Source organism: Numida meleagris, chromosome 17 (assembly GCF_002078875.1).
Source record: "Numida meleagris isolate 19003 breed g44 Domestic line chromosome 17, NumMel1.0, whole genome shotgun sequence".
In the NCBI taxonomy this organism is placed as follows: domain Eukaryota; kingdom Metazoa; phylum Chordata; class Aves; order Galliformes; family Numididae; genus Numida; species Numida meleagris.
In genome coordinates, this window is record NC_034425.1 from 658,642 (window position 1) to 673,321 (window position 14,680).

Consider the following 14,680-nt stretch of genomic DNA (forward strand, 5'->3'; position numbering starts at 1 on the left):
CTGGGTTAGTCAGCCGGAAAACTTATAGCAAGTAAAAGTGAGAGCAATCTGGCAAAATGAAACCATTGCTTTGGTGCAGCTACACTACCCTTAAGCCTGCCTCGCTGGGGTTCATCCAGACTCATTATTCAATATTTTCTCCACCCAGTGTCCCTGCTGAGGACAGCTGCCTGCCCCACTCCCTGCTCTCCCCTCCTGCAGGAGGAAGGCTGGCATCTCCTGGCTGGGGGTACTGCTGCCTTCTGTAACCTTGCCTCACCCCCCCCTTGAGAGGATGGGTCCTGAAGGCAGCGTTCTTCAGTGCAGAGCGGATCAGCAGCTCTCAGAGCTGGCTGGCAACCAGAAATAGTGGGAGGGAAAACTGGAAGTTCTCAAAGATGGGCAGAACTTTGTCTCAGGGTTTTTTTCTAGTAAGGCTAAGTGGAAAGCATAAACTACTGGAAAGGGTTGGATGTTTGTTTTGTGTATTGCCGTCTATTTCCAGTCTTGTACAAAGAGCTCAGGATTGCTAGATCTTTTCCTTGTTTTACTCCAAAGCCTGCCTGGAAGCCAGGCCACCCATTTCGTTTCTGCTGCCTGCTCAGAACCAAATGGGCTCCTGCCCTTGCTGCTGGTTCGAGCACACATTCACATGGCACATTCCCCACCGAACGATATCTTGTTCAAAGCTTATTTAATCAGCAGGAAATGATTTTAATTTCCTACTGCTGTAAAATATGTTTTTATGCAAGGTTGCAGGGGAATAATGTTCTTTAAACAAGAGGCACTTTGTAATAATGTACCTCTGTGTTGATTTCACTCTGTAATTAAAAGTAGTTTGGAAGAAGCCACTGCTGTTTTCAGTGCTTCGGCAAGGAGAGAGACAAGATAACTCTTGTGAGAAGTGCGATAGCTCTTCTGTGAGGGTTTTTGATAAGGCTGAACTCAGCCTGGCTTCTGCTGTTCCAGGTAGGAAGTGCTGAACGCTGCTCTTTGCTTTTTCTTTTAGGGAAAAAACTCGGTTACACATTTAACAACAGGAATTTCCACAATGTGTCCCTGGGACAAGGCCAGGAGGTGGTTGCTGAGCAAGCTCTGGACCTGGCTGCAGCGGAGGGGCACTGGGTCATCCTGCAGGTACGCTGTCCCTGGAAGCAGGCCGGCCGCTCTGCCCGTGTCCGGGTGCTGGTTGAGTTAACACGGGCAGGTTATCGGTTCTGTCTGGTGGGAGATGAGATGAGGCATTACCTGCATGTTCAAACCGCCGGTTTCTGCCTGCTTCTTGCTGTTTTCTTTGGCTTTTTGTCGGTCTTTGTCATCTTGGTTCTGTTGCTCTTTGAGCCCTCTGTAGGGTGTGCAGCTGTTGGGAGACCTGGCAAAGGAGATGGTGCAACGTTTGCCTGTGCTTCTGTTTGCTCCATAAATAAGTAAAAGAGCAATGTTCTCGAGAGCTGTTAGACGTGCTCACTTTCCACCACTCCAAACTTGCTGTGTATTTAAATGAGCAAAGAAGAGGTGTGCTCCGCCATACAAAAGGCAGAGGCTGTCAGTGGAGCTGATGCCTTTATGCATCCCAAAACAGGTAAATGCTTACAGCTCTCATCACGGCTCAGCAAAATGATGCCAAGTCTTACAAGGTGCGAGGGGAGCTCTGTCTTCAAGTGCTCTCTTGAGTCACTTATTCTGTGAGTGCTTTGGTTTGCTAATATGCAGCTCTCATCTCAGGTCTTGGGAATCCCTCTGATTTCCTCGATGTGGATTTTATAAACATTTATTATCACTGAATTGTTTGTGTAAGGATTAGGTTCAGACAATATCTGGTGTCCTGCTCTGAGCCTACGGGCTTCATTTTGGATTTAAATGAAATGCTATTGATATTTTGATCTTCCTTCATGCTCTTGCTGCAAGCTTCCTCCAAGGTAGACAATTCTGAGCTTGTCAAGAGCTTTTAATAAAGGCAGCTGCAATGCTGGCATCCGCTTTTGAGACAGTGAAAAAAAATAAGCAACCTATGAGATATCTTCCATTCAGTATTGCAGAGTGAAGTTTTTGTTTTTTTTCCCTATAATCTGGAGTAGCTGTAGTATAGGATCTGCTTTAGCATCAGCGTCTGCGTCTGTTGAGTCAGCACTAGCAGAGGAGCAGTGGGGCCTCTGTCTTTCATTTCACCCATTTACATCTCTGGCAGCCAGAGCAATCAGTAAGAGCTCTGATTGGTACTGAAGGTTAAATTGGAAGAGCTGCAGAAGTGAGATCTGTATGAGAAGGATTTGGTGGCCGGGCTGGCTGGCTGTCCAGCAGCACTGTGGGATGTGGCAGCCTCCAGAGGCACAGAGCTGGCAGGTTGCCCTGGGGCTCACAGAGGAGTTCAGCTCCAGGCTGCTGGCAGGTTTTGATGTGTGGGGAAAACTCAGGGGTCCCAGCAGTGGCTGGGAGGACGTGCTACCATGTGCCAGCTCTGGGTCTTGTTGAGGGCATCGCTCATCTGGGATTTTCTCTGCTGTGGTCACAAAACTGATTAAACTGTGCACGTAAATGTTCTAGTTCTATGTTGTGACTAGTTTAGAAGAAGGCAACGTAGACAAGACTGATGCCAGAAAGGCCAGAGCCCTTTCTTCCTGTTGCTGTAGTCACAGACCTCCTGAGATCCAGGCAGAGCCTGCGAGCAGCTGGTGCTGAGGGGTGGTTCACGTCAGGACTGGCTTGGGAATATCCAGCATGCACTTGAGGCTGGCAGTGCCATTCCTCACAAGGTTCTGCATTTGGGGTCCTGGTCAGACATGTGGAGTGACAGCAGAGCAGGGGACCTTAGCTGCCCATCAGAAGGGCTGAGCTGCTTGGCTCCAGACTGTGCCCGTCTCTTTCCAAGGGCTGGATCTTTGTGTATAATGAGGAATAGGTACTACATGGGTGTCCCCTAACTCGAGCAAGTCATAGTCTACTCCTTTATGGTCAGCAGAAATGCATCTGAAATCAGTTCATCCTCTGGACAAACTTGTTTGCAAGATTGAACATTTCTTCAGGGCTGAAATGCTGACTACTCCAGATACTGGTAGATCAGTATCCGAACTCATCACAGCAGGAATCAGTGAGCGACAGTCCCACAAAAGATGCTCCTGTCATTTCAGTCCCAGGTGGTCATGGAAAATACTTGCAAATACTTGCCATATGGCAATTGGTTTGACAAGATCTTTCCTGCGAGGCTTCTGGTGACAGGTGTCATGCAGACTGCTTCAGGAATGTCTGCAGTTCACTTACACAGCACCTGGAATGACACAGACAACTCAATATGCAAAAATGCCCAAGAATTTTGAATCATCGCCCTTACGGTAAGACGGAAGACAGAGCAGATCTCAAGAGGCGATCAGGGTAAATCAAACTCACTGTCTGGAGGCTGTGTGCCATCCACAGGACAGCTACATCCAGGCTTCCCGTTTGCTTCTGAGCAGGGCAGAAGCAGCTGTTAGCTTCACTTCTGGACTCCATCATCCACTGAACAACTCTTCAGGTAACGTGGAGTAGAGCTCCTTTTATAACCATTAATTTTGGTGGCTTGTATCAACCCATATACATGCTCTTCAAGATAAACAGTTGATAGGATCACCAAAATGGCCGTTACGCATATAGTTCATTAGTGGTCTTTGATTGGAACCTGAAATAATGATAGTCAAGTACTACAAGCAATAAAGAGTCAGGGAATTGGGGTTGTGGGAGTCAGTTGCTAAGGGATATTGAAACAGCTGGGAACTCGCTACAGTACTGCAGCCACAGGGTCACTGTTCTTGTGCCACGGAGGGCTGCTGACCTGGGGCTAATTCGTCCTGAGCTGTAATGACCGGCCAGCATTGCCTGCTGAATGGAAGCCAGCATTGCGGGAGGCAAATTGAGGAAAGCAGCAAATGACTCTCTGGGGAACCTGAAAGTATTTCACCTCACCCTGAAAGTGGAGGTTTTCATGAGTGAATCATTTTACGGGGCAGAACAACGGAGAGCACCCGGCCATTCATTCTCATGGACAGAGAAGTACCCACATGTCAGGGCCAGGCCAGCAGTGCTCCCTGCCACCAGCACAGCTCTGCCTTGCAGCATCAGCCCCACTGCTCCCAGCCCCTTGCCGTCACAGGGCCCGCACCAGTGCTGTCTGTTGGCACAGCTGATGAGAGAATGGAATCCACGGACAGCACTATTCTCTAAAAAGACAGAAGGTCCAACTGCAGAGTAGGAGCCTATCTATGGCAAACAAGCGGCTACTGAAGGAGGAAATGTTACGTGGGAGCCACGGAGAATAATCTCAGTGGTGGCCCAGCAGCTGCTCTTTTCTGAATCAGTTCTTGGCATCACAGAATCAAGGAAGATCTCTGTGCTCCTCTGAAATCCTTTTAATATCAGGTTCAGCCTCTGGGTCTCCTGGATCGTTTGGAAGGGTTTAAAACAGATTGTTCTGGCCATGGTAATGGCACAGAACTTTGATCTCATACTTTCACCCGAGGTGGTGCACCTCCACCCCACGCGGCACTGAGCTTCCCCTGGTGTCTGTGTCACATGTAATTTGCAGTGGTCGTAGCAGCTGGTGGGAAGGGGCCTGTGCTGGAGGCAGGAAAACGACGAAACTACACCTGAAAAACTGAAGAGAGTCTTAGCTTTTTCATGCTCATTTAGATTTTTGCACAAAGTCACACTTTTCTCAAGACCCTTTTTTGGTGCCAGGAGAATTTTGGAGTTGTCATTTGAGCAAAGTGCTTTTTGCAACTACACCGTGACAGTCAGAAGAAGATTTAGGGAAAATGTGCCCTAGCTGAGAGGCTTCCAAATGCGTGGTGGTGGGGCTCAGGGACCAGGGCAAGGCAGGGTGACCCTCAGCAGACAGCGTCTGAACACCCTTGGTCCCTGGTTAGGTCACTAAAGGCTGTTACCAGCTGCTCAAGTGGTCTTTATTTCCATGAGAAAGAAACTGAGACAACAAAAGAAAGAGCTTTTAAGGCAGGTTTTGTCAAGCATGCAATCCCACTGCTTTGACATGCTGAAAATCCATTAAAAACATCAAGAAAACAATGTAAGCATGAATAAATCCCTTACTAGTGTCTCCTCACCACCAACACCTTAATGTTTCTCTCAGGGTAGAAGAAAATTTTGTTAGTTTTTGGATTCTCACTGATAATGCTGGGAGAAATGAGGTTCTGTCATGGCAAGTATGGGAGACTCTCACAGGACGTTTCAAAAGCAGGTTTCCTTTCCAAGTTTCCAAATGCTTCTTCCTTTTGCCCTGACTAAGAAGAAACCCTCTTCTCTCTTACTTTTCAAGATGGGAGGTGGAGTGACGTGCAAAGATTTGGATGATGGAAACCAGCTCATTACACAAAGGCTCATGGTATGTCATGTGGAAGGGAATGGCCAGATCTGACAGAGGATGGAAAGCTCTTCTCCTCCTGAAGATTCACACAAGATTTCCTCTGACAGCATCTCCCCAGGTCGCTTGTTGTCATCCCCTGTCCCTCCCTGGAATGTTTTGGCTGCAGGAGTCTCGGTGGCAGCTCTGTTCCAGGGCTGGAAGATTTGATGTCCTTGAGGGCTGGCTGTTGAAAACCCACGCAAATGTACTTTTCTGGAAAACAAGATTTATTAAAAGTAGGAGGAAAATCAGATCAAAGAGAATAATGTGCTCGACTCAGAGAGCTGGATAATCTATGCCTCTGAATATTAAAACACTGATAGAAGAAACTATGAGTCCATTGCAAGCTTTTGTAATGAATCTGTCAAATCAGAGCGTGCCATCTGACTAGAAAATAACGGCTTATTTAGCACATCTTTCTAAAAGAGAGAAATTACTGGAGCACACTAATTAGTCTAAACTCAATGGTATGCAAAGTTTCAGAACAAACTTTGAAGGACAAAATGAGAAATACAGGTAGAAGCATCAATTTTAATGGGAATTTGTAAAGATGGATGAGGTCTGTCAGATGGTTTGCACTATGAAGATTACTAACATTATGGAGAAACTAAATTTGGTGGCCCTCCTTGAGCCAGGGAGGTTGGACCAGATGACTCCAGAAGTCCCTTCCAACCCTGAGCTTTGCTGAAATAAAGATGTGAGCTGTAGTAAGGCTGCAGGTGCCACATAGGATGCATTAGGGATGCTGTAGAGGTTGAACGTTGCTAGCAGAACCCCTGAAGAACAGTGAATGGACTGGTCTCACTTAAAACATTGCATAGGCTCAAAGAAATGTCCATGTGTTGATGGCTTTGCATTGATGCTTTATTAAGAGAAGTGTAGTCAATACAGAAGAAGGCTGAAATGTGATACGGATCAACTGGAGCAGACTGTAGAACTAGAGTAGTTGAGATGAGATCAAATTTAGTAGAACAGTGCTCAGGACTAAGAGCAAAGGGAAAAAGAACTTCCGACAGGAGAAATCTGTGCTATGAAAGCAGCAGGTATGAACTGGAAGTGGAAGGTGAGCTTGCGATCTGAAGGTCCCGCACAGTGTCCCCACGGGTGTGGTGGTAAAGCCCTAACTGTCGTGAAGAGAGTGTTTACTGGTGGGGTCTTGGCGTGGATGTTGTACGTCGTATTTCCTGTCTTCCCTGCTGTTCTGATTTTGTAGGCAGTTAATATCACAGTGCGTGCTGCTGTGGCTGCGTGAAAGCGGGGTGGGAAGTCCTGGCAAAGCGTGCAGACATGGGGCAAACCTGCTTTGTATGGTGAGCCTGTTGTAGGCAGCATACCCATCAAGAGCTGTGAACACCTAAAGGGTTTGCAGGCCAGTCCTACATAGGATGTGTCTTTTGTTCTCTGTAGAAACAACTTGGGAAGCTGCAATAACCAGCTGAGTCTGTAAATGTTTTGACAGGTGAAACTTGGGGGAAAATATCTCCTTTCTAGGGCATTCATGCAGAAAGCCATCTTGCACCTTCCTAGTTGCCTTGGTAGAGGTCGCATCCAGCTGCACTGAGCTCCAGCATCTTGCATGTAGAAAGGAGAACAAACAGGATAATGTACAGATCCACATGCAGCCATAGGGCTGCCATCTCATCCAGATCCTGTAGATGTGCTGGGTTGGCTTGCTGAGTGCTGCCATGCATGGAGAGCAGCAGGAATGCCTGTGGATGTGTGAAATGTCAGCTGAGAGCTGACCAGTCTGGGTGAGGCTGTGGTGGGTTTCTGCTGAAGACCACCGTGGAAGGTGGAAGTGGGTGAGACCTTATTCAGACAAGTGGGGAAGCCTCACTAGCACTGGCACCACTTCTCCTGGGGAGTTTCAGCCACCCTGTAACTGCTGGAGGGACAACTCAGCAGGACATCAGCAGTCCAGGAGGTTTATGAAGTGCATTGGTGGCAGCATCCTCGATCTGGTTGATGGAGGAGCTGAGGAGGGGAGGTTTTCTGCTGGACCCGGTGCTCAGAAACAAGGAAGAGTGATAGGAGATGTGCAGGTCAGGTCTCTGATGCATGTAATCTCATCTACCTTGGGAGAAAAGAACTTTGCACATCAGAGAGCACTAAGCATATCCTAGCATGAGCTGTGTGGGCTGTGTTTCCCTCTCCAGCCCTGCTCTGAAGCTTTTTGCCAGGGCAGTAGTCATCACAATCACCAAGTGATGTTTATCAACCTACTGGCAAAGAAACAGTGAAATTTGTTTACATGTTTATAACTGTAGATCTGGGTGAACTGATGCAGAGAAGAATTCAGACATTAGATATTCCCAATTTAATTGTAGTCTTCATCCATTAGCTAAAATGTCATTTCCCTCTCTTTGCGATCAAGTTAATTTAATTCTTGAGTATCTTTCCATTTTCATAGGTATTGCTTCACTGAGTCAGATTCGTGTACTAAACTGAATAACAGTGAGCAAAGCTGTATGAGACCCAGACGTTGGCAGAGCACTTCTTACTGCATGATAGACACAATGGAGGCTGTTTCTGTGCAATTCTCCACTAAACTTAGCTGCAAGCACGAGAGGTATTGTCCTGCATGAGATGTGTTGTCCGTTCCAGGCATACACAAGCATTTGACACTAAGCCTCTGCTTCAGTAAAGAAGAGACCACTTTTCCTCCAACCACGGTATCTTTTCGTTCCTAGGTGAATATAAAAGGGGAATTACCCATTCTACTGCCAGTTCTGGTTCATGAGTTTTTCTCCATTCTGTTAGAGAAGTGTATTGGCTATCAGACAGGTGTTTTCCTTCCCACCTCATGTCATAGCAGCCATCCACAGGTTTTTCCACTTGCTAATCCACTTACAGACCAGCAGGTAATCCAGGTATTGACCCGGGATGGAATTAAGTTTCTGTTGGGCTTTTAACGCTTACATAGCTACTGCAGCTTTGGTGTCATCGTAAGACTGCTCTGGAAACCTCTGTTGTGGGACTTATTGTGGGTTACGACACAATTGTAACAGAGTCCTCCTGAAAGCAAATTTTATTTTCGTCCATTTCTTGAGATTAATCAAGCAATTTTCTTTTGCTGTGCATCTCACCTGCCCATTACTGCTACTTTTAAATCTTTTCTCTTATCAAATGATTTTTAGTAAGATAAGTTCCGATGCTGTCTTTAAAACTTTGGGGGAGTTGAGATCAGCCCAGATTTTCTGCAGTCGGTGCTCATTTGCTGCCTGGCCTGGCAGATCTCAGCAGTCTGTCATGCCACTAATGTCTGTATTTGGGCTAAGGTCCCAACCTGAGTTCTAGGCTGTGGGATTCAAAGGCAGGCTGAAGCACTGGATTGGATGGAAGACTTCTCAAGCCTTAAATTGTGCCAGGTTCTGTCAAAATGCAAATGGATCCACGTGATTCTCGTTCTTCTGCTGCTGTATTTGATCAAAAGAAAGAAGCACACTCTGGGCAGAGGCCGGAGAGGGACCCAAGCTAGCAGCTGCCATACAGAAATGGTTTTGATGCATCTTTTCAGAAGACTGATGTTCTGCCATCAACTCCCTCTGAATGTGCTCTAGACACATGGAGTGCTGGCTCCACTTGATCCTCTGCCTCTCCCGGGTCTTAGCAGCCTCTCTTTAGATCCCATAGATAACCCATCGTAGTCCATTCACTCATTTATTCTTTTGTAATTTTCTTTGTACCTGATTTTTTCAGTGCCAAGAATCATTCCCAAAAGACATCTCAGACATAGCCTAGCCTGTTTTGGAGTCAGTAGTGTAGAAGGAGGCAGTTGTGAACCATTCAGCCCAGGGAGTGGACCTAGGCATATTTTGTTTTCATTCTTCAGAATTCAGGCATGACTGTGCTAAAAGAACATGCAAAACAATCCGATGCTTGCAGGTATCCTGGAAGGGCTGCTGAGTTTTCAGGCCAGCCCCTTTTGGGTTTTGTCTTCTGTTCCCCCCTCCATTTGCATCAGCCTTCTCTGTACCTTGTTCAGAAGAAGGGTCATAGATCAGCCTGTTTTTGCTCAACTTCTAGCAGAAAATGAGTACACGTTCTCATTTGGAGCTGTGGTCACAGCAGATGAGGGCTTAGGGAGCTGGGCTTGTTCAGCCTGGGGAAGAGAAGGTTCTGAGAAGACCTCATCGCAGCCTTCCAGTACTTAAAGTTTGATTATAAACAGAAGGGGGAGCAGCTTTTTATGTGGTCTGGTAGTGAACAAGGGGGAATGGTTTTAAACTAAAACAGGGGAGATTTACGTTAAATGTTAGGAAGAAATTCTTTACTCAGAGGGCAGTGAGGCCCTGGCACTGCTGCCCAGAGCTGTGGGTGTCCCATCCCTGGAGGTGCCCAGGACCATGGATGGGCCCTGGGCAGCCTGAGCTGGGGTGGGGGGCAGCCAGCCCACGGCAGGAGACTGGAGCTGGGTGGGCTTTAAGGCCCCTTTCAATACAAACCATTCTGTGATTCCATGATTCTGTGTCTGTACTGGTGAAATTGCATCACAAATTGTAGAGGAGATGCATCCACAAGCAAAAGGTGGGAAGCGATGTGTGGTTTCCAGTGCAGCAAAAGGCTGAGCAGTGCCACATGCTTATCACTTCATAATGGCTAAGCTGATGAGGAGAGACATCAAGCTTGCCCCAGCCCAAGTGAGGTGATGGGGAATTGTTCAACACTGCTGTAATTTCTGAGCTGGTTGAACAGCTTCTCTCTGGTGACAGAAGCTTCTTCTTGTTGTGCTTTGGGATGGCCCCCTCCACATTGAGCTACAGGCCCGTGAGCAGATGTTGGCAGCAGTTTGGAAGTGGAGGTCCTGTGCTTATCCATTTTGTTCTCTGAGTTCTGTAGCAGCATTTCCATGATCGTTGGCTGAAGGAGGATGGAGCCTTCCTGTAACTGTGCAGCAGTGGGTGGAGAGGAACCAAGGGTGAGTGTAGAGTCCTACAACTGCGGAGGAACAAGTGCATGCATCACTGGCTGGGGGCTGACCTGCTGGAAAGGAGCTCTGTGGAGAAGGACCTAGGCGTCCTGTTGGCCAGCAGGGTGACCATGAGAAGAGTCTCCACCTCCAGAGATATTCAAACCCACCTGAACACTTTCCTGTGCGACCTGCTGTAGGGAACCTGCCTTAGGGGGGTGTTGGACTGGGGGATCTCCAGAGGTCAGTTCCAACCCCTGCGACTCTTTGACCTTGTGGTGTGATTAACCCTCACACCACCACTGGGAACAATCGTGGCCAGGGAGCAGTGCCCCTGCCTCACGCTTTTATATACCCCCTGACAAAGCAGTGAAATTAAAGTGCTGGGGCTATCTCTGGGCTGCCAAGCCCAGCTTTCAGACTTGCTGTAAAGTCAGTGAGTATTTTCTGAGAGCATCTCATAAGAGGAGGAGGCTTTGTACAAACAACTAATTCCCACTGCTCAGGGATTTTTGATAAGGCGAGAGAGCTGCTCTCAGAGCTGTGAAGGATCTCCAGTCACTATCAGCAAAGGGAGTGCATTGTGGAGTGTGTGCTGGTTTGTATATACGTGGTGCTATTTCTGATGGTTGCCATAGGAACACTTGCGTCCTGTGATATATGTCCTGCCTTCTGAAGTACAAGCACACAGAGGTGCTTGGAAGTGAATTCCCAAATAAAAACCTCTGGCATTCCCATGTTCCTGCACGTCCCCCCAGCTCTGCCATGGACCCTTCTATGCTGCTCCATCACTCCTACTCTGGGATGCAAAGTGGGGAGAGCAGGGGACGTGATGCAGTGGTAGTGGTCAGTGTCATGGGAGGGTACCTCAAGATTTCTTTCTTTACCTCCTTTTCAGCTGTTTTCTCTGGCAGGATTTGGCTTCCACATGTTTCTTTATCTTTCCATTCTTAAAGGGGGGTAACACTCCCATGGATTTGAGATGGTACCAGACAAAGACATGAGCTGTGACAAAGCAGAGATGCTAGGGAGTTGTCCTTCATACACGAGCTCTTTCGCAGACCTCAAAACCTGGTGAAGAAAAAATGCAATAAAGCAAGGAATTACCTTGCTGTGTTTTGGGTAAATGTGCCTTCTGGGGCTCTTCTGGAATCAGGAGGACACAAAACTGTGCAGCATGATTTAGGGAGATACGATTGGCAGTGTGTGAAGCCCGGAGCCATAGGGAAGTGGTCAGGGCTTCATTATCTCCTCTTTCTGCCAAGAAATGCTACAGGCAGCCCGTGAAACCAGCAGGAGGTTTCCAAACGAGCAAGGGGAGGGGGCTCTTTGATAAACAAGTTGTTCAGCTGTGGTTGGTGTTAGTGCAGCATTCTCTGTGTTGCCATTATTGGTAATTGACATAACATTGAATTATTATGACTGCAGATGTTGTCATTAGTCACGTTCTGTCAAGTTGTGTTATCTGACTACTGAGAATTAATTTTCCTTCAAACCCTTGAACCCCCTCCATGGCACCTCTGTCCTTTCGATAGAGAATTTACCATGTTTGAACCGCCTCTTTCTTGCAGATGTGTTCATTTGATTAAATCATGAATTCTTAGTACCCACCTATATTTTGCTGCACTTAGGCTTCTTTTCCACCCCTTCCATCACAGAAATATAATATGCAAATTATCTTTAGATTAGAAGTGTTTCTTAAGTTGGCTGAGATACTGAAGGCAGTGGTGCTGACGAATAATGGTCATTGGTGTCGTGTCAACAGAAGTTAAGCAAATATTTTTCAGCCATCTAACACCACAAAAACAGATGAAGGAAGAAACTACCAATTAAAGATGGAAATAAAAAGGATCAGGTATATAGTCTGTGATTAAATTGATACCTAATGCTGGGTTTTTCTTATGCTATTCTGTTAAGCTGTTCTCCTAAATTACTAAATCTCTGTAGATGTTTGAAACACATTGGTTATTTGTTTTCATCCACTCTTGCTTTATTATTGAACTGCTAGAGTGTGTTGCTTGCCTGGACCCTGGGAATTACCTTGTCTCTTGAAATTGTAAATGCATCAGACAAGCAGTGGAGCACTAACAGCCAGCTATAATTGCATTTTGTCTGCTGCTCTTCATGTGGTCGTTGTTTACGACGGAGTGGCTGTCCCCAGAACATGGTTCCTTTGTCCTCCTTCTCCTCACCTCTCCCAACACCTCAAAATCCATTTCATCAGAACAACCCCATAAAGTCCTGTGCAGAAGAGGGCAAATTGAAGCCACCAAACTGGAGGGAGTTGGTACTTACATCTAGAGTCTTGGGCAAGGAGACGATGTAGGAGTTTTCCCTGAGATCTCGGTGTGCTGTATGCACAGCCCCATGGAGAGGAAGGAAATGGAAACAGTTAAGCGCACATTTTTAGAAGACACTGCAGTCTTGAAAACACAGTTGCACACTTGCTGTGTTAGTTTATGATTTAATGCATGCATCTTGTTTAGGAAATGATCACCCACCTTCTCCATGATGCTCTGCTGGAATTAGTTCTGCTGCAAACATCTGTTTGCAGGCATGCACCTTTCCAGTACCCTTGAAAATTGGTGCAGATCTAGAGGCAGAAAGCTCCGGTGAAGACAGCGTGGGCTGCAGTTGTGCCAGTGTGACACAGAGCAGCCCAGAGCTTTGGCTTCATGGTTGGTGGGAGCGGAGTGGCTGGTCCAGCTGCTTGTAGGGCAGAGCTGCAGTGCTTACAGAGCTGGGACTCAGATCCATGAACACTGCAGTTGCTATTAGGAGCCTGTAAGTCAGCCTTCACCATGATAACTGCATATATATATATATATAGGTAGGGCAAAAAAAGCGTGGTTGAGATACCAAATGTCAGTATATCAATCCTCAACAAAGTCCTTCTGCAGAAGTGACAGGTGGCACGCATCCCTTGATGCTCCTGTGTGCCATCAGTCCATAAAAGCACTGTGCTGGGCTAGAATGAAGGCTGCCAGCCCAGTTCCCTGCCTGTGGGAAGGTAGATCCAGGTGCTGAGGGAGAGGGTGTATAGTCAGGGTAAGCATGCAGTGGTTTTTCTGTCTGGGAATTGAAGCTCAGCTTCATTCTGTGATTGTCTCAACTTCTACAGAACCCTGGGACAATGACTTTGCAATTTAGTTACGTGTCCCATGAAAAAGTACTGCTCTGTTCATCCCTACGTTGTTATCTCTCATTCATCACCTCCACCTGACATCTCTGTCCAAGCTGGCAAGTCCGTATCCATTTAGTGTCTTGTTCTGTGGAAGCTATGTCCTTTATGGGAAAGAGAAATGAGAACTGGGTATTGCATTCAAGATGAAGGCCCACCATGCCTTCATAGAGTGGTGTAATAATGCTTCCAGTTTTGTTTGCTGTTCCTTTGCTGATGTTTGATTGCCGTCACACTGCTGAACGCTGAACTGTTATTTGCAGAGAATAAGCATAAGAACTCCAAGATCTCTTCTCTGAGTTCAATTTTGAACCTGTTGTTGCTTACATATGTATAGCTAGGGTTGGTTTTCTGTGTGCATCACAGCATCTGTCAACACTGAATTTCTTTCTTCTGCCACATCATAGCCAGCCACTTAGAATGATGGCATACTTTTGCAATTCTTTACCATCAGTTTTGATTTTTACCACCTGGAATTACTTTGTCTTATGACTAACTTTGTCAGCTCACTAATCATTCGCTTTTTCAGGTGATTTCTGAATACAGTAAGCAGCTCCAACTCTATGAGTAGCTTCCCAGCTTGTTTCCTATGGCTTAATTGTTTGGGTTTTTTTTTTTTTCTCCTGTGAGACTGCAGTCGTATTGTTAAATGAAATAAATATCTGATTCAGATTAAGATCTAAGCATGAAGAGACACGGGCATATAGTGAGCAACCTTCTGGAGATACCTTTACCTTTCCAGTAAACACTAAGGGAGTTGGAGCTCCTGGTGTTAAGCTCACATTTGGACATTGCCCTGTTAGCTACCAAAATGGGTTGTGAATCTTGGATTTCTGGTTTTCTCTAATTCACACTGTGTGCTAATTCACTGCTTATTAGAGCTCCTGCCACTTTGCCTAGTGCATACCGAGCAGTCATGCAGTGCTTACATATCTGAGTTTCTTTAGGGTGCATACCATCTGGTCCTAGTAAATTGTTGTTATTAGTTTATTAATTTATCCTAAAAACTCTTCATTTGCTGCTTCAGTGTAAGAGTCTTTCTGGTGATTAAGGGACTGGAGCGTCTGTCCCATGAGGAGATGCTGAGAGAGCTGGAATATTTAGCCCCAAAAGTTGATGAGTGGGGTTGATCTGTTGGTTGAAATCCTTCTGTGCAAGGGGAGCACAGGACACGGAGCCAGGCTCTTCACAGTGGTGCCCAGTGAAAAAACAAGAGGCAGTG

At 46.5% G+C, this 14,680-nt stretch overlaps 1 protein-coding gene across 4 annotated transcripts in view; it reads left to right on the plus strand.

Annotated features, from left to right (window-relative positions):
• DNAH9 (dynein axonemal heavy chain 9) overlaps window positions 1-14,680 on the plus strand; it is a 175,860-nt gene that overhangs the window by 137,926 nt on the left and 23,254 nt on the right. For all 4 annotated transcript variants that reach the window (XM_021414422.1, XM_021414421.1, XM_021414423.1 and 1 more), the window contains one exon: window positions 989-1,116. In XM_021414422.1, coding sequence (XP_021270097.1) covers window positions 989-1,116 — 128 coding nt within the window. The remainder of the gene's footprint in view (window positions 1-988; window positions 1,117-14,680) is intronic.